This window comes from Oxyura jamaicensis, chromosome 20, assembly GCF_011077185.1.
Source record: "Oxyura jamaicensis isolate SHBP4307 breed ruddy duck chromosome 20, BPBGC_Ojam_1.0, whole genome shotgun sequence".
Lineage (NCBI taxonomy): Eukaryota > Metazoa > Chordata > Aves > Anseriformes > Anatidae > Oxyura > Oxyura jamaicensis.
The window spans coordinates 8708075-8732794 of NC_048912.1; the positions used below are offsets into that span (position 1 = coordinate 8708075).

Sequence of the window (24720 nt, forward strand, 5' to 3'; positions counted from 1 at the left end):
AACTAGCTAAGCTTGGTACACTGTCTCATCATTGGAAGATTTATTCTCCAAATACACTTAACTCTGTAGCAGCCCGGCCATGGTCTAGCTTTGCTCCCTCAGGGATGTTCAATGGCCGGAGCCCACAAGACAGAATAAGCCTTGTGGTGAGGGCTCGGTCACTTCACCACCTGGAGTCAACAATCTACCAGGCTATGGAGAAAAAAGGGGAGATCTCAAATAGCTTGGTATGAAAACATGTCCTGGTGGGAAGGTAGGTTGGGAGAGCTTAAGGCCTTTATTCTCCTCAGCTGAGCCAGGACCCTGTGGGACTGCTGCTCCCGCTGTGTGCTCTGGCCATGTGTCACCACTCCGCTCTGCAGGGCAGCAGGAGAAGGCTCCTGCTGCATGTGGCAGCAGAAATGGCACTGGCTGCAGCTCCTGTGACACACTGTGGCACTTCAGGACTTTCATCTAGATCTTTTCTCTCTCTTTTTTTTTTTTTTTTTTTTCACCAGGAAGTTGGTGTTTCCTGGAGAAAAATTTTAATGAATGTTTTTGCAATCTCCTCTGATGAGCTCTTTAGGATTGTTACGCACAATGCGTCAGCGTGACGGATTCCACAGCTTTTTGCATAGCTGAGGGAAGTGACTATTTCACAACCTTTCCTCTTTTTTCAGTCTCTAGAAGCTGCAGTTCAATCTCAATGTTTGCATTCTCCGTTAGGGCTCTGCAGTAATTCAGTGTTCAGAAACTTCAAAACTCATGAAGTATCCCCTGATTACCCCAGATACACTAATGCAATCAAGCTTTGAACTCAAATGGTGGTCTTGTACCTCATGATCTCCAGCAATTCCCTCTCCCCCAGTTTTTTTCACTTGTTTGTAGGTCCCATAGTTACTCCTAACAATGTTAAATTATTGCAGCTGGAAGCCAGTAGCTGAAAGAATAACAGAAGGAAGATCAGGAGTTTTTTTCCCTAGAGATGTAACATACAGAAGAATAAAATTAGGAGGCAGCTTCCAAATTACTTGGATAATTTCAACCAAATTTCAACCTTAAAATTTCAACCAAAAAGATCTGATGAAACTTTTCCCCTAATATTTTTCCCCTGTCCCTCCCACTCTCTCTCGTTCTTGTATAACATATGTGCATATTTATATTTCTACTCTAGTCCTTGCATCTGTCTCATAAATATATCTCATAAGCGTGTGCTTGCTTAGGTATGAAAATACACTTTGTACAATGCTATGTTTGTACTGCTTCCAATCTTCTGTATCTCTGAAAAATAAGTAGGTGCTATACTTATGTCATTTATTGCTATTTGTTTCTTTATGTTGGTTCTTCTTAAAGTGTTATTCTTATAGCATAGCTCCAGGGCATCCTTGCATACAGTTATGATACATAAAAAACTGAAAAGCACGATTTAAACTGCAGCACCTCATCTGCTCTCTCTGTTTGTTTGTATTTTTCCCTCTGCCGAGCATCACATTCCTTTCATTTGGCAATATAATATGATCTACCATAAAGAAATATAGCACAATGGAGGGTGAGTCATTCTGGCTAAAAGCTTAGGGCCAGATCCTCAAAAAAAAAAAAATCCTAGGGGATTGAGTAAGAGTGTTTGCTGAATTGGGAACCTCAATACTCAGCCCTAAACTATGTGTGCTGGCACGGGCTGTCTTCAGTAGCTGCAAATGTTTCAGTTTGGGAAGTCATTGCCATTTCTCTTTGCCTTCTGCCAGTTCTCAAAGGCCTTCCTTATTCTGTGCTCCTGGTAGAGCCAATTTACTCATACTGGAAAGAACCATGGTGTTTAACTAACCCTTATCTGTAAAACGGTTACAAGGAAATTTGGAGAGATCTCAGTCTGTGCCTTCCAAAGTCCATGTCAGTGAACTGAGTGGGATTTTTGTGGTACACCTGAAGGACTTCAAAACCTGTCACGTACTTCAGCAAAACTCCTTATGACATTGCTGAATGCTTTGTCTGAATCAGGGTTTGTAGTCCCAAAAGGAGGAAAAATAACTGTAGTAAGTACTTAAGATTTGGGTACCTTGTTGACTTGTGGTGTATCTAGCTATGTTAGGCAGTCTCGATGCAAAGGTCTCCAAACAAGTAAGCTTTGGAGCTGAAAATGCTGAGAAGCCTGGATAAGTGGCAGGCCTCAGTGTCACTGCGCCGTGTACCCAGCTCTCTGCTGGGGGATCTCTGCTGTGGCAGAGCAGCTTGAGCCACCGGCATGCCCCAGATTCCTTTCCAATACACACCAAATTTGGGGGAACCTAAGAAGCTTTCCCTTGCAGAGTAACCATCCAAAGTAGCCAGCGGAGAGAGACCCAAAACTCTTTGGCCAGCTCCATCTCCTCGCGCCTGGGCTCCCAGCCAGGTGCCCCTCGTGCAGTGCAGCATGGTCTGGCTTTGCTCTTCTGCCCGGGGCTATTGCTCTGCCCTGCGGGGTGGAACCATCCCATGCCTAACTGGATTTGGAGCCAGTTCTGCTGCCTCCCGGGAGAGCACGCTAACAACCAAACCATTCCTATTTTGCATGGAAAGACATTAAAGAGGGGTGAGGGAAGATAAAAAGATTAAGTCTGCCGGCTGGGGTGCTGATGCACAGTCTGGGAGGGTTGCCTTCCGCTTTCTTGTCTAATGTGTAGTCAAATGCGAAGACAAAGAGGAACAGTTTCAGTGGGAAGGACTGGACACCCACCTCAGGAGGGAGAGCGGCATCCCAGGGTCCCGCTGTGAGACAGGAGTTAAAATTCCCACTTAAAATCAGGAAACCCAGGGGTTTGAGCCTGAGCCTCTGTATTGATGGCAAATAGACTAACTTGTGAGTTCTGTGAAAATGGCAACAATCCTTGATCCACAAGGTCGTTCCAAAACACCGCTGTTGAATCAGGCTGTGTGGACAAATTTTTATCTTGTGAACCTTGTAGGGAATTAGATATCACAGTTGCAATACAAGGGCACAGACGATCCTGCAAAGCAACAAAAATTCTGCTTAGCACATTTTATCAGCAGAGACTGAGACATTTGCAAAATCTAGGCTCTTTCAAACTAGCTGCACGAGGTTTCTGAGTATCTTATTTCAGACTCCTGAAGTGTCAGTTAGGTAAGTGTGTCACTTCATGACTCTAAGCTTTCCAGATTTTACCTTGTTTGGTGTTTTTAAATTCTTCCTGTAGCTGTTCTCCAGTGATTTTTTCTGTTCCTTACGCTGCATCAGTCATATATCAAGTTGTGGCTACTCCCCGGTGGCTTGCAGAGAACAATAACATAGGTGAGAAAATATGCCCGCTCATATATTTTGATTGTTTGACTCTCTCCTATATCTCTCTGGAATATACTTCTACCTGTGTGCTTATTTACATATTAATGTGCAAGTAGTTGCAGACCAATGTATTTAGCAGGACTCAGAAACTGGGGAATAATCTGTAGATAGTAGAAATATATCATTTTGATTTACACTCTAACATTTAAATGTTCTGAGGTCAGACCTCTGAGAGAAAATAATTCACAACTGGATATATAGCTTCCACAGGCTGTACGTTTATTGCCAACAAGTACAACACAGATTGTTTTTTACGCGCCTGCTTTTTATTGCTTTAGATGCTGTTGCAGGATAGTTCACATAAACATTTATATAGGGTTTGGAAAACAGTTGTTAGCGAGGAGGAAGCTTTTGCTGTTTACACAGCCTCCGAACAAAGCCACCGCGCGGAGCTTCCTGTAATTGACATGTGGGCGGGTTTCTTCAAGTCACTGACTGGAAGAAGTGAGTGTCTGAGATTTATTCCTGACAGGACTTAAATTACTGGTAGCCTGACACATTTGTGAACAATTACTAGACACTGAGGTGTTTAAAGTAATGGGTACAGTTTGCTCAAGGGATGGGGAAGTTTTGAAACCATTAAAACAAAATGATTTTCCATTAGATTAGTAAAAAGTGAATGCATATGTTTATTTTTCTAAAATACACGGGTATATTTGACTTCTTGAATAATTTTTATCTCCAAGTGCACATGCTTAAAAATCCTCTTTGTTCCCTTAACAGTAGGTTACGATGCATTTGTACGAGCACTGGTTAGCTGAGCTCATAGTCAGTTCTGAACGTGACACCTGAGCTCGCAGTCTCCCAGAAGGTGAATTCACTGAGGACATCTTGATTAGAAAAAGGATCTTACTGTTAAGTTGTCCAAAAGAATAACAATATCTAGTTTTTGCCCTGTTTTTGTTTATCAGTTCGAAAGAGGAAATGTGAAATGTCCTAGAAGTTACTGCCTTATACATTTGACCATTAAATACTGTGAACATTTATGGGGGAAAATAAATAAATAAATAAATAAAAGGTTAACTCCCTCATGAATCTACACTACGTTTATTCATCTATTTGTAACTCTTCAAAGTAAAATTTATATTTATTTCCAGTATATCTGTTCACTGTTCATACTCCTTCCATTCCTCTAACAGAACCTGGGGCTAGGAAATGCACTTCATCCTAACCCCCTCGATTTCCTAGTAGCCACTTGAGAGACTTCTGTCGCAAAAGGAATAGGTTATTGCCCCTGGATTGCCAAAGGATTTTCAGAAGCGTCCTACATGCACACTGAACTGTGTGTACACAGTTTTATCCATCTTCCCTCATTAATCATGATCTGCTGTACAGGTGCTGTCTCTGCAACTCATGTTATTCTGATGTTCTGTGATAAAAGTGAATAAAAATATTAAAACTACATACGTCTACTAATAGTCAAAAATAAAAGATGTAGATGGTGAACATAAATCAGGATTTTTAGAGCAGACTGGTAAGCCTGCTTCACTCCTAGTGTAACAGTTAGAATCTAGATCGTTCTTCCTGGCTGAGTCAATAAAAATGTTTATACATGTCTTCTGTGCAACGTGGCCACACAAAGAGCTGCAAAAAATGTTTGTTGTACTGGTCCTGGATGCAAAGCTGTGAGTGTTGCTTGCACTGCTGTTGATCCAAGAATTTGGATTCTCCAAGTCAGGCTGCCAAAAATCATGGCACTGGTTTAAGCACATTAAGATTTCACACACACACAATTGATACTGGTTTTTAGTTACTGTTCCAACCAAGAGTAAGACAGTACTTTAAAGAAACCAAAAGGCAAAATGCTTATGTAGTCACATAGGCCGTGTTAGACAGGACGTCTAACTGTACCCACTGGTTTATTGGTACCCCTACAATGTCAGTGTGACAGCGTTTTCCAATGGGTAATTTACTACTGTGAAATATAAACCTTTTCCTTATGTTTATTTAGTATTCTTCAGGAATGAATAAGCATCCGTGTGTCTTTCTAGCCTTCCCATGCAGCCTTCCAGATTTCAACAAGACCAGGTATTACCAGAACAGTTTATTTCTGCCCCCGAAACACTCGGTTAGAAGGAAAGGATCATTTATCAGGTAAATGATGACAGAAATGGAAAGCTGTAAACACTTCTCTCCCATCATCATTGAAGTGTTCAGCATTTGACCTGTTAGATGCACATTACCTGTATTTCCTACTGTTGTTCCTCCTTTGCTAGCTCATTTCTCCAGCCAAAAATAATCTCAGGATTTCTCAAGTCATGGCTTTCAGCTAGCATCCTCTCTTGCTCCCACCAATATCTGTAAGACATTTCTCTGCCCACTGACTCACCAGCCTTTGAGTCTCTCCCAGCAGGAGGAAGAATATCAGCCAGGTGGCTCTTCACTGCTGCTGGCTGGAGCCGAAGGCTTTGGCAAAAAGCAGCCAGCAACCTAGCTTATACATAGGAATATGCACAGGTGCATGTAAACATGAAGGACAGAGGGACAACAGTTAAAAAGTAGTAAATTTTGCTATGAAAGGACTGGACTCTCATTGCTGAATGTGAACTCCTATCCCTCAGGTAGATTCTTGTGTAGTGCTTCAGGAAATCCCTTTCTTGCCACACCTCCCTCTTCAACACAACTTTTGTTGTGATCCGCCTGGGAACTACCTGTTTTGTTTTTTGTTTTTTTGTTTTTTTTTGTATTGCCATAGGATTAGGAAAATACGAACACAAGGAGCAGGTATAGTTTCTGCCGTTAGAGACTCCTTCCAGCTCACTACTTTCTGTAAAGCAGCCATCACCATGAGCAATGAGTTAATTGCTCGAAGTAGTTTCCTGGCCAGTTGTGCCACAAAAGTTAAGGTCTTCCAGTCTTATAGACTGTCTCTGGCATAGGCGCACTGTTTAGACACTGGGCACAAATTTTACTTTAATGCACAAGAGCAGTACATACAGCTCTTCTACATACATGGAAAATAAGATAGTCTGTGTCTTTTTGAAGTAATTTCCAAAGCGATGTGCACTGGCTTCATTATGGTGAGAGTTTCTGAAAGTCTGTCCCATGTGCTGTGTGTAGGACACCGTACACGATGTTAGTCAGCTAACCCACTATCTGTTCTCCATTTGAACCTATGTGGAAGATTCTGTAAACCCATAAAGAGAGAGTTTTTATTCCCTACTTGTTTTCTGTGTCAGTTCTTGATACATTGAGTAGTAAAACAATTTGTAGCATGCTGTTAGCACAAAGCAATGAAAAATAATACCAAAAATAAAACATGAAACTGCAACGAATGCATCTATTTTTACACACAGTGTTTTGTCTCAAGGAAATTTCAGAAGCTTCAGCAAAAGAACCCAAAACACTTTCAGGGTATCAAATCACCATAGGGATGGCTTTCTCTGTTTTTGCAAATTTCATTATTGTCCTTGTGTATTTGGGGAAAGGAACAAAAAGAACTGCAGATGTTCCAAACTTTCTATGGTCTTTTACAATTATTCAGGGTGGTGCCGCTGCTGTAGACTAACTATGTGCTGTTTTGCTCACATATTCATAAATTTTTCTCATTTGTGAGAGTCACTGAATAGAGCATGTGAATTGTTTTACCCGGTAGGTGGTGGAGCAATAATGAAGCATTGTGATTAAGTAGTGTTGGAACATCTTATCTTCCTCACTGAGTGGGAGGCACCATTAGTAGTAAAAGTAATTACCTGTGTAGAACGTGCTGATTGCATTGAGTATCTACTCCATGACACAAAGAATGTCTTCTCAACTTTAGGGACTTTAAGAGATCTCCATTTACTGCTAATTTCACATTTTAAGCAATAGTGCATAATTCTTTTGATTTTTCTTTGGTGTTGAAATTACAAATAAACTTTGAAAGAGCTTTTTCTCCTCATCAAAATTCTGTCCTTGTCATTGGTAGCTACAAAGAGAGGATGATCAGAAAATCACACAAAAAAACAGGAACTGTAAAAGCGGGGTATGAGCAGGGTACGTGCCCAGGCTGACTTGCCCACTGCTCGGAGGGGTTAGATGACTGTCTTGGGCAACATCTGCAGGCAACTCAGGGTCTCCTGCAGAACTAGACCGCAGTGCCCTAAGTATCGAACAGCGTTACTCTATAGGAACGATGCAGATGATGATTCAGACACGGGACATCAACACCGAGCATTGAGAGAAGGTCTCAGCTTACAGAAAATCCTTTAACTGGGGATGTGTGGGAGGCTGTTGCCACTGATGGCATCAGTCGCTTACAGGGTTATTCTCACAGAAGCCAATCTGTAGTATAATACACTCTGTCCTAAGGTCTGCATTTTGTAAGCATTCATCCATCTGCCTGACAGTTTCCAGTAACTTGGGGAATAAAATATTAAGATATGATGAAAATAAGCAGTTCTTTCTATCATAGGAAAACGAATTTATTTTCATTTCATCTATAGATTGTAGCTCTAGTAAGTCTTGTATCTCACGTAGCTGTGAAATCAAACCTCACTGCCTATCTTGTACTTTAAAAACCTTTTAGCTTCTATAAGAAACTTATAAAAAGTCCTGGGATCCAAAGGGACCTGTGGGTTTTAAGCTAAGAAAGAAAACTGACAAGAGCATTTGTGGTTTGTTCTAGATCTGATTCAAAGCCTGCTGGAATCCAAACAAAGAGAGTTTTAAGATTAATATCTGGGATTTGAACATAATGGCTAACATAAATGCAGTCCTGCTACGCTCCTGAAAAGTACCTGAACACATTTGTAATAATGTAAGGGTTAGATGACTGTGTCGGGCAACATTTGTAGACAGGTAGAGTCAATTAAGGTAATTGACGGAAGAGAAAAAGCCTTGTGAATTTTTCTCTGTTCTCTGTATTACTTTATAGGGGCATTTCCTTTGGTAATTGTAGGAGTATATGAGGTCATAATGATTGGAGACAGGCAGAAACTTTAATGAAGGTGACAAACTGCCATTGAATTGATTGCTTATTTCTCTATCTTGTAAGATCTCTTCCACCTATAAAAGGAGAACATTTGTTTAAAGAATAGTATGTTTTTAGTCAACAGCCTTAATTTCAGACTGTTTCAGAGGGTTTTGACATTTTTTTCTGCTACAAATACAGTTTCTAAATGATGTTTCAAAGTTTGGGGCTTTGTGTTGATGCTTGGTGGTGGGTTTTATTATTATGATTATTTTATTTTTTACATCTCCTGAGGGCTTTTTTTTTTTTACTATTTTTTTTTTTAATATCTCTGAATTAAAATGACCTCTTTCTTTGTTGTTATTTGTTTGTTTTTGTTGGATAGTCTGTGATGCATTTTTCTCATTATATATATGCATACATATATACACAGTGGAAATATATTCAAAACAAACATACAAAAATTTGCAAGTGCTTTTATGAATCAAGTAAACCCAGGTAATGATTAACACTACATGAAATTTGGCAATTTTTCTTTGCAAAAGTGAATGCAACATTTTTTTTCAGTATTAGTTTCTGTGGGCTTGGTTTAGCTTGATTAAAAATAAATGAAAAGTCAAAGCGAATTTCAGGCTAAATGGGTAAGATCCACCCAGTTTTGTGCAGAACCGTGCAATGGCATGTTTTGTGTTTTTAATTTGCAGACTTAAGATTGGCTTCAAATTGGGCCTGAGCTGATTTTATTCTTACTGGTTTCAGAATAAACTGAAATATCAGAGAAGTCTGGAAAATATTTCGGCAATACAGCCCTGAGTTTAACTGAGACCAAAATCAGGCAATTTTGCATAACATGGATTGTATTTCTATAATTTCCAACTGTAATTTCATGATTTAAAAAAAAAGATATTTTTTGTGAATATCTGTTGTTCATTGCTGGTGTTTACAGAAACTAACTGCCTTCAAGGACACCAAGCAGGAGATTTCCGTTCCTTACTGTGGCATGAAAACAGGGGACAGAGATTTTACTCATAATAAGAATATAAGCAGCATGAAAATTTGCACAGTAGGATCCATCTTAGCATTCTTTTCCTAAACTCTACTGAAGTTCAGGACCACTCCTGTTCTGCGTGATACCTTTCAGTACCACTCAAGGATATGTTTGATAGTCCAATGTGCCCTCATGTGCTTTAAAGCAGGATAATATTAAAGTTCCAAATTAGCTGTGCTCGTTAAAGTATTCCAGAATATCTGTGTCTCCAGCTACTAACTGTAAATGAGAACACCTTTATCTTGTAATCAGGTAGTAGATAAATCATTATTAGTGGCAAACTTTTATATTGTGCTGGGATCCCATTGTGCTACAAATAGCACAGTCATTGAAAATGGCAATTGCTGATCTGGCTTTCTGATTAGTCCAGTAAATTACAAATGCTCATTATACACAATAAAATTTTAGCCTTGCTGAAATGTGTGCCAGAATTTGTATTCAGTAAAATACATAATGTTTTCACAAATATGCTGGCAAACACTAGATTTTAATTTTATTTTAAAGTTATCTATACTGCTGATGGTGAAACTACAGTGCATGGTAGTGAGATATGTGCCCTACGTGTATCAAACCCAAACAGGCTGGCAGAGATGGATGGTCCATGCAGATATGATGTGAGTTGTTTATGCACACAGGTGATTGGCCAGATTTGTTCAAGAATTGCTTGGATCAGAGGAATCTAAAATCTGAGAAAGGTTCTGGAGTGAAGCATAGATGCACGTGCTTAGCTAGCACCAACAAAAACACTGCACTTCTTGTTTTAGGAACAGAGTCCAAATTTTGAATCTTGATTCATATCCATTGCTTAGACACAGAGAAATGTAACTCCAAGCAAAAACTTACACAGGAGGGAGAGAAAAATAAAATGTGATGTTTTGGTCCAAGTGAGTTTGTTTAAGGAAAAAAAATTGAAAAAGCATTTTTGGCAGTTAAAGTGTTATGTGGGCTTACAGTCCTTTTTGGAATATGCAAGTGTGTCACAATCAATATTGTTCTTGATAAAACTGAACCACAGACAACCCTTTTTTTATATATATAAAAAAAAAAACAGACCCCGATCCCCAGACTAAGTAATGAAATTTGCAAAGGAAAATTCATAATATGTGATGGAAAAAAGATACATGCACCTGATGTTAGTTAGTGGGGAAAATATTGGACAGAAATTGTTAGCATGATGGGAAATTAAATTACTTTAAACAGTATTTGAACATGAAGGGAACCAAAATTTGATTAGGGAAATCATTTCAGATATTCTTTTAATTCTTTCTAAGTCCAAAAAGCTCCCCTCCCAGCTAACTCCCTAGAACCAATCAGCCCCAAACTGCCACATTTATAAAGAGACCCTGGAGTGAAGGGTCCAGCATGCGGATCTTCTAACTCCCAGCTTTCCCGTGGCTTTCAGCACCTCATCTGGGCCAATCTCCCCAATCTCCCAGTCTTTTATTCACACCGAGAAGTATCTCTCAGGTAATCCAAGGGTATCTAATTGCAGTCTACTTATCCACATGACTTCTTGATGAGATGGATGTGCTTTCTAGGATATTTCCACCCTATTCTCATTTGGAGTCTTCATTAGTAAACTGTTGGGAATAAACACTATAAAGCTGTGCTTGTAGAGCATTTGGGAGCATGGAGTGGGGAGGCCAAGAGAGAAAGCCAAGTGAGTTGCACAGCTCTGTTCATAGAACGGTTGATTTCTGGTCATCTATAAGCCTAGTTTCCTACTTCTCCCCCATCCGTAATGCATTTATGCAGGCAGGAGTCTTGTTGGGGCAAAGGCAGCCCTTTGGCAGGGACTGACCTGCAGGCTCCTGGAGGTATTTAGGCACTGGCTGGAGTCAGACTTCAGCACCTAAACAGGGGTGGGAGCAGAAGCTGCCCAAAGCTACAGAACAAGCCTGCAGCTGGCACCGTCTCCTCTAATCCAAACCTTCCCCTGCCTGCTGAACCATCTCTAGGTTTTCATAGGAGCTGCCCCTGATAATCCAGGCAGGATCACAGGAGATAGGATGACCCATGGCACCATCGGGGTGTTTAGGGAGGGAGGGGATGACTACCTGGACAGAACTGCAACCAGTTTGCTGTCTTTAGCACCCCATTTCTTACATGACATTAATGTGGAGATCAGAGTCAATAAAACACATGGAGGGAAAATGTATGATTCCAATTTACATTAAGGAACTTAAAAGTTGTGAAATATGTGAAGAACAAACTGTTGTGAGAAAATAAGTGCCAGCCTTCCTGCAAATTTTGTATCTGATTCTGCAGGCATGGGAAGTCTTCAGCGCTGTTCCTGACTTGGCTGCCAGTTTATGTGGGAGGGGAAACAGCCATTTTGCTCGAGGGAAATAGTTTTTTTAAAGTTCCATGATGAGAAGGGGTTTTGTTTGTTTGTTTATTTTTGTTTTCCTGCATGAAATGAGTTTTGCAGTTTAAAATAATGGCTCAAAGGCTGAATTCTGGCTCCATTGGCTTCAGCTGAGATGTTACACATGTGCTTCTGTGTTGAGATTTTGGCAAGTTCACTTTGGTTATAGATACGTATACGCACACATACAGATTGTGTGTGTGTACATATAAATGTACACACATTTAAGCTTTCATCTGGACTGCATTTTTAGTGTTTCAGACAATGCATTGTTCCAGTGTTATGGATGGCAAAGATAAAGCACAAAAAATACAAATCATAACAAAGAAAAACAAATCTTCCATGTCCTATCCCAGCCCCTGCCTCTCACCAAGCAGCATGTTTATTTCTTAAATTTTAGGGGGCAGATGTTGTAAAAAACAACTGGCCATACAGCATTTGCCTTGTAGGAATCTAAGGAGAGAGGGGATTTGGGGCAGGGTTAACCAGTATTTAGGAAACCGAATGAAGTGGGAAGATTTTCAAATGTGTTCTACTGGGCTCCCATCTCCTGGGCACAGAAGGAATCTGGGAGTTTCTTTTGAAAATCTTCCTTTTCTGTAGGTGTTGTATTGGAAGCTGAAGCTCTGAAAATCTGGCCTTTGAGACCCATTTTTAAAATATGATTTCTGCTTTTTCAGACACAATTTTGTGATCCCAGCTAATTAGGAGAACAGCCATGTGGTTAGACATCTGAGTGCTAGTCTTATTGCTTGTAACAATGACCATGCTGGTCCAATGTGGTTTTGTTGTTATTTTGTGTATTGCTTTTTTTTTCTTTTTTTTTTTTTTTGCCTTTTTTTTTCTTTGCTTTCAGAATATACTGGAATCTGGTTTTCAGGCTGTGCTGGACTCCATTCTTGACGTTGTAACAAATACAGTTGCTATTCAGTAAGACTGTTGCTGATGGACTCAAATTAAATTTCAATTGAAATGACATATTTTATTTTCCAACATCAGTCTCTCCCTTCCCTATTCTACGTGTGCTTTCAGACCACCGGTATGGGAGAACTGCTGTGTGACTCTTTGACTTCCAATTCAGGCATCCAAAATCAGAAACCTAATAAAGCTTTAAGTATCAATTGAAATTAAAATTTAGGTACAAAAGGTGTTTTAGTCAATTCTCCAGATTGCAAGCTTACTTGCAGTTGAGTATAGCACGTTAACACAATTTTACATTTATATTAAAAAGTGACTTTCAGAGACCCCAAGCAAGAGAGTGAAATTAAGTATTTTATGAGAAACTATGCCCTCAGCTGACATTTTTTGGAACAGGGCAAGAGTAATCAAGGGCAAAAATTTGTGTTTTGTTTGTTTGTTTTTAACTTGGTTAGCAATCTGAAGGAGAAATTATTCCATCTAACTGGCTGATATTGCATGCTCTAAATGCACTACGGAGCTTGATCTCCAAACAGTAATACATCTGATACGTGCGTGTTGGCTTCATGGCAGTTATTCAGAGAATTAGAGCCGACACCACATTCAAGAAGGAGACTATTCAAAGGCAAAAAATATCTCAAAATGTAGCTGCAAACTTTCATGACAAAATTAATAAGGAAATATTATTTCTTGTCAATCGTGCCAGTTTCTCACATAAAGCCACTGATGATAAGCACAGAGTAGTTGTGTTTTATATTTCTTTTTACTTAGCTCTTACTAATTGTTGACAGGCTCCCAGGATGTTAGAGCCTGAACCTGTTTGTGTTACCAGCCTGCTTGTCCCCCAGGTACAGCTGTAAAAAACAAAGCCGTAGCCCAAGAGATTTGTGTTGGGATTACAGAAAAAGTGAATAACATTCACTGCTAGGAGGTAGGTCTTCTACTTCATCGGCTGCTTTTATATTACCATGTTATTATTTCTATACTACACCTTTGCTAAAAGTGTCAAGAGCAGCTCCTCTCTACCATCACTGTGCTGCAATTTCTTCCCTATCATAGTTATTACTTATGATATAACAGCATTCAGTCAGGATTAAGACCTCATTGTGCACAGTATAAATACACAACAAGATACAGGCTCTTTCACAAAGACTTCACAGATTGTCACCATACCTGATCAAGAGCAGATTACTCACTTGAGTCAAAACTGCTCAACGGGCAGAAGTGTCATGGGTTTAGGAGCTGATCCAGCCTTTACTGGAAATAAAATACCTGGTGATTTCAGGGTAAGAGAAGCCTAAATGCAGTAATTCTGCGTGCAGGTGGTTGGTCTCAGGATGTTTAAATGAATGCAATATAACACATCAGAGCTTGTCAAGGCCTACAGTTGGCTCAGTTTGGGTGGCAATTCCTCCTGGAAATCACTGTCAGATGGGCTAGGGGAGGCTAGGATGAATAACGTGAACGTATCCATGGTGAGGATGTAAGAAGGGAGGCAAATCGTTGTGGTGGGTGGTGGGATTTGGATGTGGAGGCTAGTGTTACTGCTAATTTCTATTTGAGCTAACTTCTATTTTGGATATTGCTAATATTTCATTTAGTGGGTTGAGAATCGATTCACCAAAGCCTGCACTGTGTAAAGCACAGAATGCTGGGAAAAATAATTTTCACTTGGTTACAAAGACTCTAGTTTTCACACACTTAGCAGTCTTCCATCTCGGCTGAAATCCACAATTTTTTTTCCCTCCATTATTCTCTTCATTATGTTCTAGATACCCAGGAGCCTGATGCAGAGCTCTTGAAAGCAAATGAGAAACTTGGTTTTATTAGGCCTCATTTAAGGTTAGTGATGAGTATAGCATGTCTGCATTCAGCTTGTTCACCGTGTCCCCTCACACTGACAGTGGAGAAGTTGGTCTCATCCTTTCCAGCCCATGCTCCCTACAACAAGACGTGTTTCCCCATCAAGAAACTTTACTTAATTCCAGGGGTTTTACTGCAGTTGGCTCTTATATGAGAGCACCAAAAACCAAAAGAAGTGGATTCACTGCAGAGTCTTGCCACATTCATCTGGCCGGATCCATTCATCTTGTTGCCATTCTCACTCCAGTTTTGCAAGCATCCATGCTGACATCCCATCTTGAACATCTGCATTAAGGCTGTCAGGAAAACAGGTGTCAACATTTTTTTCAAAAGGCAAAAATCCAGTCCCCTGTGGCTGCTCCAGGCTTCCTGGGGTAGAACAGACCTAGAGAGCTTTGCATCTTTGCTTTCTGTAACACGACAGTGGCTCCCCGCTGGAAATCACCTGGATATTAACCAGTAAAAGAAAGCAAGAGGGAAGGCAGGGTGGGCATTCTTCCTTCCCTTTCCACTGGAGACCCTTCAGTGTGTAAGGAGTGTATTTTGTTTTCTTACGTTTACTTGTGTTATGGTGACTTTGATCGACGTTAACTCAAATCAAAGAGCTATTGTAGTAGGCACTGCATACTCAGGTAACAAAGCAGGCACTCCCTACCATAAAGGCTGTATGATCTGAAAAGACTAAAAAGAAATGAAGGGTGACACCCATTTTACAGCTGAGATTGAGCAACTTGTTTAAAGTTTCATGGCGAATAGATACGCTGTTCTGGGTCAGAGATAAGAATTATACTGCTTCTGCCCTGAGTATTGTGTCTCTGTGCGTGCTTTCCCCCAGCGCATTGCTGTACACCAAAACCTCCCTCTTCTTCTAGTGCCGGAGCCCAATCTCTGTGCCTGGTATTCCAGCATGTTATAGATGTCTTTGCTTACAATTCAGGATCACGTCTGAAATAAAAAATGAAGCCTTCAAGATTAAATCCAGCACAGGATTTAGGTACTTAAAGTAGGATTTGAGTGGTATTTTGATACTTAAATGTAAAGTTGAGACCAGTGAGATGCTGCCAAGATACTGCATTATCCCGGGGAGTGCCTACACTCCTTTGGTTTCTCAGTTTATGATCTTTAATGTCTTAGGAGGCTGATTTTTTTTTTTTTTTTAATTATTATTATTTTAATACATTTAGTGAATGTTTTGCTTGAGAGGGTTGAATATTTCTGCCCCTACTACCTTCATAAGTATGTGGTGGATTCTCAAACTGGCCCTGTGAGTCTGCATCTAGCCAAGCTCCTGGCAAAGCCCCGCAGGAATGACCACTTTCTGGTAAAACATGGCACTCACGAGAAACAGTGAGCATCATCACACTTTCATCCCCTCCCAGGGTCTGGGATACCAAAGTTCTGAGTCTGTATCATCTGCTTTCTAGGAGGATTTCAGCCTCTTGGAGACCTGGGAAAACACACTTCCTGTCAGCTGAAGCCACGCAGCGAGGGAGAAAATATTTAGATTAATTGATGCAGCAGGAGAGGGAGAAAGAAAACTAAAACAGGAAGATCCCTTTGTCATCTGGTGGGGACAACTTACTGATAAGGATTAATTATGGGGGCTGACCTGGCTCCCGGGAGTGTCCCTAAATTTTGTCTAGTAACTTCAAAGAAAGGGGTTTTAAAGTTCTGGGAGCAGAGAGCAGCAGCAGGACTGTTCAGTTTGAATTCGTTTGTGTGCAGCATCACAGCGCTTACAGAAGGGCTGCCCACTCCAAGCACAGGAGCACCACCAGGGTGACTTGGGGCATCCCCAGCAGATGTGGGTTTAACTCCCCGAGGCAGAGGAGTGAACACGGCTGAGTCTCCCCTGTCCTGGGTGAATGTGCTAACTGCAAGGCTGCTACCAGAAAATTAATGTCTATGCTCATCAGCTGCATTTTTAAAAGCAGCTTCCAGACTGGGGGCTGGCTGGGGAGGGACACCACCCTGCAGCCCGAAGTGGGGTGTCTGGAAGACAAGACTGAAGAGCCAGCCCTGGCCTGGAGCCTTTTTTCAGGGTAGTCCTCAGCAGCTGTTTGCAGCGCCTTTGACTCCAGCCTGCCTCGGGGCGGTGCGTGTTAACTGATTTGGATGCCCTTCTGATAGATCTGCTGTCCTCTCACTGTGCATGGGGGGCCTGGGCTCCACTCGCAGATGGCTGCATCCCCCTTCAGAAGTGGGCTCAGTCCTCCACTGAAGTGGGTCGCCGGAACATCGCCAGCAAATCCCCCCGATGGCACTGTCTGTGGGCTGGGAGGTGTCAGAGCGTTGTAGTTAAAGGGATGGAAGCAGAGGTATGTCTCTCTTCCTGCCTTGTTTTCAGTACTTTGACGTAATGTGAAGCATTTTGCCAGCTGCGGTTTTCTGAGAACAGATTGGTAAACTCTGACTTGTTGCATCAGCCTGACAGCTGACTTCCCACACAGTTCAGTGTCTGCAGCACTCCGCTGGGGCCAAAACTGAGCAGTGATTCATCTTCTAAAACAGGTCCAGCACACCAACAGTCTATTAGTTGTAATAATGCTGAGGATGGGTGGGAGGTAGTTTAACGCCCTTTGGACTCACTTTAAAATATCTCTTTGTCCTCTCTGTTGCTGGGTAGTCAAAAGAATATGCTTTGTTTGAAATTTTCCAGAAAAAAAAAAAAAAAAAAAATGTTTCAGAATACCAAAGCCTCAAATAGGAGCTGATGGCTCCAGTCTGGGCACAGACAATTCAGTTTGAGGGAATTTATAGCAAGCCTATCCTTAATGTGTCCCAGGAATTACTTGATTTGCTTGGTGTATTCTGTAGCAAAAGAAACTGGGTATACAAATTTAATACAGCCTAGGAGCTTGTGTTACAGTTTACTGTGTCCTTGGACAGCTGTAAATCCTCCTCTGATGTATTTGCTTAATATTTAGGCTTAACATGTTTTAACCACAAATCAGGCTACAATAATGAACCTGGAATCTGTCCAAGCCTTATCCCAGAGTCCCCACAAACAACTTCAGTCCCAGAGGTGAAATGATGGTGATCTACCTGTGAATGTCCCGAGTCCCCCCTCATTTTGTGACATGTGCTGAGAATAACAAGACACAATAAATCATGAGCCTGATCCTCAGCTAAGGCAGAGATTTACATTCCCCTGTGCTGATTTACACCAGTGGAGGAGCTGATTCCACCGTGAACAAATACAGTGTTTTAATCCACCAATCGATCCACAGCTCAGCTAATGAAACTTTGCAGCCCTTAAAATGTCCTGGCTCCAACTTGAATGTCTCCTGCATCTGGGTTTTCTCTCATCAGCACTTTAGTGCTGGTACTGCATTAAAAACGGCACACACGACTACAGTTAAGCTTTTCAATAATGAAGTCACTTTATTTATTGAGAAATTTCATCACAGGATACATGATTCTTGGCAGGGCAACTCCTGAGCAGGAAGCCTGCAGTTACAAAGGTATGCATAAACGTGTATAAGGGCATATTGTTTGCCTTCTTTTTATTACAGGAAGGATATGGTTTGGTTGTGTTTTTGATGAGTTTTATTTAATTGTACGCTGGGATTTTCCTAGACTTGAAGTTAAAACTTGACAAATACTTCTACCCCTCCTGTTACGTAGATGTGGGGAGAGGCTTGCTCAGTGTTTTGTGCTGGAGCTTGGCAGACCCCGCACCCAGGGCTTCATCCCGTGGGCACGGCTGGCTGGCCATCAGGGTTGGCGCAGGCATGAAGCCTTCCCATAATTGCTGGGGTTAACAGATGCTGTTCTGAGATCTGCATGAGAAAGATTCTGGTGAATCGATATTATTCCTTTTTAATTTTTAGTCTATAATCTTAGGGTTGCATTTTTTTTTTTTTAAAAAAAGGGAAAAACCTTACAAATAAATCCACTGACAAAATGTACTAGCTATAGACATTGATGATTTCTGCTTCCTATGGCTATTTGATTGCCTAATTACAGTCATTTTGAACTGATTGCATGCTCTTTTAATTTATTTCACAGCATTTGGCTGTAAGGAAGGACCTAATGCAGGGTATTTTTTACAGAGAGGAGTAAGTGTTCCTGAAAACAAATGCTCAGTACTTTCTAATTGAGGACCTCTCTGCTTAGAAGAGATGAATGAAAGCAGTAGCCTCTTTTATCCGTAAGGTAGAAAACTGAAGGTTTTGAGAAAAAGAATTTTTGGAAGCCTCTCTGGTTGGGTTGAACACTTATCCAAGCCCTGGCTAAGCAGCAAATTGTTATCTCTGGCTGGCTCCCAGGCTCCCGGATTAGGAACTGTGATGGGGTCTCGCTCTGGAGAGTACCAACCTTCCCATGCCAGCTCCCTGCTTCTACTCCAACCTTGATTAACTCATGAAATATAGAAATGTGATTAAAAAGAAGAAAGATGACTGGTTTTGTACCACAAGAAACATTTATTTCAGCTCCACTTATAACCAGGGGTCAAGGCTGAATGTAGTTTTAGGTGAGCCAGCTCTTTCCTTGTTCCTTGTACAGTTGTTTCTCCGGGGCGCTGTTAAAGCCTGTCTCCTCCTTCTAAAGAGTCATCTGCAAGTAGAACTGCTGCCTTCCTCAGTGGCCTTCTTGATTGCTTTCTAATGAATCATCTTGGTTAATCCATAGTAACATGATACAAAAATGGGACCCACACATTTGCCATCAGTTTTCTTTCGGGAGGTAAAGTTGCAGATAGTTTTACTACTGACTTCTCTGTGCTACAGATCCCATTATTTTGTGCCATCAACAGCAAACGCTTGTGCTGTAGCAGAGAAACAAAACTGTTCTTCATAAGCATTGTGCATCCTGAGAAAAACGCTGCTATCAATCCAAAATACAATTAGAATGATTTTGCCAGGTTATGTCAGGTTGTGAAAACAGTATCAGTAGAGGAAAAGAAAAATAAATAACTCTGATGTGTTTTGCCAACTCTCCGGTTCTGCGTTCTTTGCCTGGCTGGATGGATGGGGAAGGATACAGTTTATTATCAGTAGTTTAACACGCTTGTGAATGGTGCCTCATATTGCTAACCTATCAGACTAGCACTTAAGATGATTCAAATGCCATCTCAGGGGGGTAAAATGTACACAAAATAACTGCCGCAAACAAGTCAGCCAATACCAAGAACTACAATTCCGAAATCTGATTCCACATCTATTGTCAAGGTGTTTGTGTGCTTATTTTGACTGCACTGTTACCCCAAACTTTTCAGACAAATCCTTGCAAAGTCCCTCAAATTCACGTGGAAAGCTGTGATGTGATCTGGAGTCATTACAGCAGAATTAGTGGTGGGTGTCTTAATGTTTTTAACATCCCAAGGACTGTGACTGCTGGGGCTCCGCTTCTGCTGAGGGCTGGGCTGGGTGTTGTATAAACATGAACAAAAAGAGCGTCAGGTCTCCTTGTTTACAACCAGATAGGCTGTAGTTATTGGAACTCTGCAGTTACCAATCTAGCATTAATTTCACTTACAAATTGTCCAGCTGTTAATGTCACACAAATGCTTGCTCAGTCCTTTCTTTTAAGAGGAGTTCTGCCTGAAATGGTTTTGCTAAAAAGAGCACAAAAGTCTTTTTGCTCCAACAAATTATCTATAATCGGGGCTGGTTCTGAAAAGACTTGCACAACTAATAACTTTGCCAGCAAGAATAGCTTCATTAAAGAAGCGACATTTCCTCAAAGAAGTGGTTGCAGAATTGGGCCCGATGATCGCTGTGAAATTGTTTCTGCAAAGTGATTTTAACGGCATTTATATTGTTTACTCTAACAAAGAGACTCTGAAGATAGCGACCTTTGAGCTTTGATTTTAGAAGTTATGTGACTAATCCAGTTTTTACAGATGGTTGTTTTTTTATTTATTTTTTTTTTATGTTCATTGCAGACTTCAAGGGAATGCTTGAACGGAACAGGATTTGAACCTAAGCTTCCCAATGTTTCTGCTTTGGCCTTGTACCAGTAATTATATAAAGATTGATTTCATAAGCTCAAGCTGTTGTGTTAGTGAAAATTTTGTGCAAGGAACATCCATTTTGTTGGATTTCACCAACAGCAAGGAAGATCACCTTGCTCAAAACATCTTAAATGCTGTAAGTTAATTTAAAAAAAAAAAAAAACAAAAAAAAAAAAAACAAGAATCAACAACAGCAACAAACTCCTGGAATCTTAGTGCCCTGACAGAGACCTTCTAAAGTGCAAAAGACCCAGTCCTGCTTTGGAACCCATCTGGACTGTGATTAGGTGAACTCCTCTGTAGTGCCATATTTACTAGCCAAAAGCATGTGTTGCTAATTCAGTATGTCTCAAGTCACAGCCTCACATCTATAAAGTTTCAGCTTAGCAGGAAAACATGAAAAAGCACTCTTATATTAATCAGCAGTGCCAGAAATAAACCTGGATATCAGGAATTTAAACCTCATACTGCTCAGATGAATGCTGCAGCCTACAGTCTACAGCAGGGCTGTATATTTCCTCTCTGTGAAGGATGAATGTTAAAAAAAAAAAAGAGTTAAAAATGCATTTACTTAAAACACTTATCCTTGTAAGAGTGCTACATAAAATGTACCTAAAAAGGTATTTTTCTTCCACAATTTAGGCAAACAAAATTTTTTAGGTAGATATTATCACCTGGAGAGAGCCCAATAATAAGTAATTTAGTCTGGAGAGGGGTTTTGTACGTTTCTGATTAATATTTACAAAAGGCTTTGTGTATTTTTGCTCTAACGCTAATGAGGCAGCAGATCAAGTTTAACAAAAAGGACACTGTAGATTGAAATATGGTATTGTGCCCATCAAAGTCTGCCTCCTCTCTGCTTGGCTTATGATGAATACCGTTCTTTAATAGCGGGCTGGTGTTCGTGAAAAACTTATTACAGAGACTAAGAGAGAAGCCAAGAATGAAGGAATGCCTGACTGGCAGCAATCAATCACTCCCTTTTAAAGATGAACTGATCCTTCTTTTTTTAAAGTAACACTTCATAAAAAGGTCTCAAACATAAATATGCAAAGCATTAGAGCAATTACATTCTGCGTGATCCCTGCAGTATTTCTGGTACATGGCTTGACTTTAGTGTGGTGTATATAATGAATGCAGTAAAATGGCAAATCTCTCTAAAAGAAGACTGATATTTAGAGGAAAGTTCTTGCTGAAGAGTGTTAATTATCTGGAGCAGTAAAGTGAGATTATTTAGATTACTTTTAACAACATGGCTCCATATAGGCTTTATTTTATTTAGGACTTTTTTCTTTTTTTGGTAAATGAGGTTGATGTATTTAAGAAAAAGAAAAAAAGAGCCGAATACATATCATCGATACACAGATACCCAAAGTGGACAAGGGACTGATAAATTTAATGGCTATCACATACAAATACGTTCATCTTTACATGCCTAATTTGCATATGCATTTTCTGCAACTGTGCCTGCAATCACAATCATTTTACATGCAAATGAGGCATACAAACATGCAGTTTTAAGAGAAGTTGAGTTCTCTATATGTAGTGCAGAAATATTTCTCTTTTTTAACACATATTTATTTGGTTGTGACTTCCCAACTAGCAAGTTGCAGACCCTTATTCAGTATTTAACAACCAAATCCCCAGAACATAATGTACCACTTTTAATGCAATATGGCAGGGCTGGAAACTGAAATTGATGTAGAAGAAAGTGTTTTTTTTTTTTTTTTTTTTTTCAACCACCAGAAAAACTTTTGCTCCACACAGCAAAAGCACAGAGTTAATTTAAGAGGTGCAGCCCAGATATTTCATTCAGGTACCAGGAATTTTTAATGACTTGTTATTTTTACCCTGTTTAGAGAACACACTTTCCATTTCCAAGGGTCTGCTGCTCTTTTTTAAAAATAACGCTAAGAACGGCTGGACAGTTGCTGTCAAATGTAGGGGCTGGTAAACTGTAAGATGTTAATGAACTAGTAACTGTAGAATATAATATTAGATCCAAACTGTGTTTTTTAATATGGCGCAGTTGAAAAGCATGAGCATCACAACAGCAAAATGTCAGTAGTGAAACACCTGGTGGGTCTTTGAGACCTCCAGTGGGTTCAGCCTCTGCATAAACACTGTCAGGAGAGGAGAATCAGCTCGAGTTTGTGGAGTTCAGTGAAAGTCAGAAATATTTTCTTCCTTTCAGAATAGGAAAATGACATTTGGTGAAAACGGAGGTTCTTTCCCCTTGCAGAGACAGTGTGGGTTACTCATAAAAGCATAATGGCTTTCATTCAGAGGTGCCATATGGCTGCTTATAAGATTTCTGCACAGCACTTGCTGTAGCAGTAACTAAACAAATGGCACTATAGTACAATATAATACCTGTCAAGAACAGTGATAAAGAATGTTTTATTTCTCTGCTCTCTGTCCTCTTTTCTCCCTTCTTCCCTGGAAGTGGCTGCCTGTGTGAGGCAGCACCCACTAGATGGTACTGCCAGGCTTCTCCCTGCTGTCGCTTCTCCGCAGCCTCCCTGGCACAGTCAGCCGCAGCCGGGCGCCCTGGGGCACGCGTTGCCCACGGCCTTTCCACGAGGGATTGCGATGGGCAGAGACAGCCGGGCAGATGTGGGAGGTGCAATCTTTTCACAGCAGTGGCGCTTGTGCCAGCAATGGGAGAGGCTGGGGGACAAAGCGCTCGTCATTTACTCCCTCCAAAGCCTTAAAATAAGCTCAGATCTCCAAGTGGTGCTCAACACCATGGGGCACTTATGGAGAAGGATACGTAACAGCTCCGGGATCGGTATAGGAGGAAGCCCTTTGGGATGCCCTGTCTGAGCTGCTGGGAGCACTGCCCCGGGATGGGGGTGCAAGGGGGATTCAGCATCTCTGAAGCACAGGTGCAGATGTCTTGGTTCCCCCTGTCTCCTCTCTGGAAAACATTTATTATCCTCTCTTTTTGAGAAGATAAAGTCTATGTCAGATGCCAAGTTCCTCTAGTAATAACCAGCTATAAAATACAATGAAATAAATACGTTAACTTGCATTAACCGTTGTCTCCTCAAGTGTTCTGAGCAGTTTAGCAATGGGCCTCATTTGAACATCTCTCATTTTTGGTGAAAGATGGCTCCACCTGCTTCACAAGAGCAGGAGGATGGAAAATACTGCAGTCCCTGATCTCTGGATAGCCTTCATTTGTTGTTTACAAAATAACACATCTTCTCTCTGCCTGTTTTTCCCCATAGGATCGCTGCAGGCTTATACCAGCTCTGAAATATATCGGCTCCCTGATCGGCACCCTAACACATCCCCTCTATCATGTTCTTCTTAGGAATCACACTCTAGGGAAATTCGGTTTAAACCTTCCTTGATTAAAAGCCAGGGATGACCACATATGTAGCAACTGTGGTTTTTTTTGTACGTGCTTGTCTAATTTCTTAGAGTACTTCCTTCACACAGTCTAAGTTCAAGATTTTGTATGATGTATTCCTCAGTCCTTCCGTCCATCTGTCCAGATAGGCAGCTTGTTTGATGAGTTAACCATTCCGAACGTTTTAATATTTATGTGACTTTTGCGCAGCTCAGCAGTTGCTTTATGTGGGATTGCATATTTGATAAGATCACAGATTCACTCTGTGCCAAAGCTGAAGTCCTACTGAGGTCTGACTGTACTTCAGATGTCAAAAAAATATGAATAGGTGGTCTTAATGTTCTCCTCTGGTGTTATATCTGTCTATGGAGAATATAGCTTACAACAGATTAGAAGCAATAGAGGACTTGACATATACTGAGAGAGCAGTAAGAATGATGCTTGTTGACATTATCAGCTAAACCTGTAGGGGAAATTTTTTTTTTTTTTTTTCTTTCATTTTTTCTTTCACTCTTTCTTTCTGTGAAATTTACTTATTTGTTCCTGTATGCCTTGCTCTTTCTGCATCAAGTTTCAGTTTCTCAACCTAAACTAGTTCTGTAAGCCTAGGCATTTCCAACACATTTACCTATCTGTACAAGCCCTTGTACGGTGCTCATCACTCTTCTACCGAAATGGCTCACAGGGCTGTCTATCTCTGTGTTGTTTAATATTTATATTTATTTGCAAACAGCCTGTGTAGCTCTAATTCATCCTTATTCTACCTAGTTAGGAATTCATTGAAGTAGACTGCCTGTATTTCCATGTACCGATATACTGCAGTCCCTCTGCACTTCAAACTCCATGTGTAAAAGGGTTTGCAGCAAATGCAATTATGTGCTGAATAGATTTGTGGTTATGTCCACTTCACACTGCTATGGGGCTGCACCCGTACATGTAAGTAGTCTGCGATCCTATACGAATGCATTATACATGAAATGATGAATTCACCTTTTAAGC

At 40.7% G+C, this 24720-nt stretch overlaps 1 protein-coding gene across 4 annotated transcripts in view; it reads left to right on the forward strand.

The window, feature by feature from the left end:
• The window catches only part of TSHZ2 (teashirt zinc finger homeobox 2), a 221635-nt gene that overhangs the window by 33606 nt on the left and 163309 nt on the right, over positions 1 to 24720 (forward strand). For 3 of the 4 annotated variants that reach the window (XM_035344211.1, XM_035344215.1, XM_035344212.1), the window contains exon 1: positions 17805 to 17868. The exons of the other annotated variant lie outside the window; for it this stretch is intronic. In XM_035344211.1, the coding sequence (XP_035200102.1) occupies positions 17820 to 17868 (49 nt within the window). In that variant the 5' untranslated portion in view covers positions 17805 to 17819. Of the gene's footprint in view, positions 1 to 17804; positions 17869 to 24720 lie in introns of those variants that run through there. 4 annotated transcript variants of the gene reach the window in all.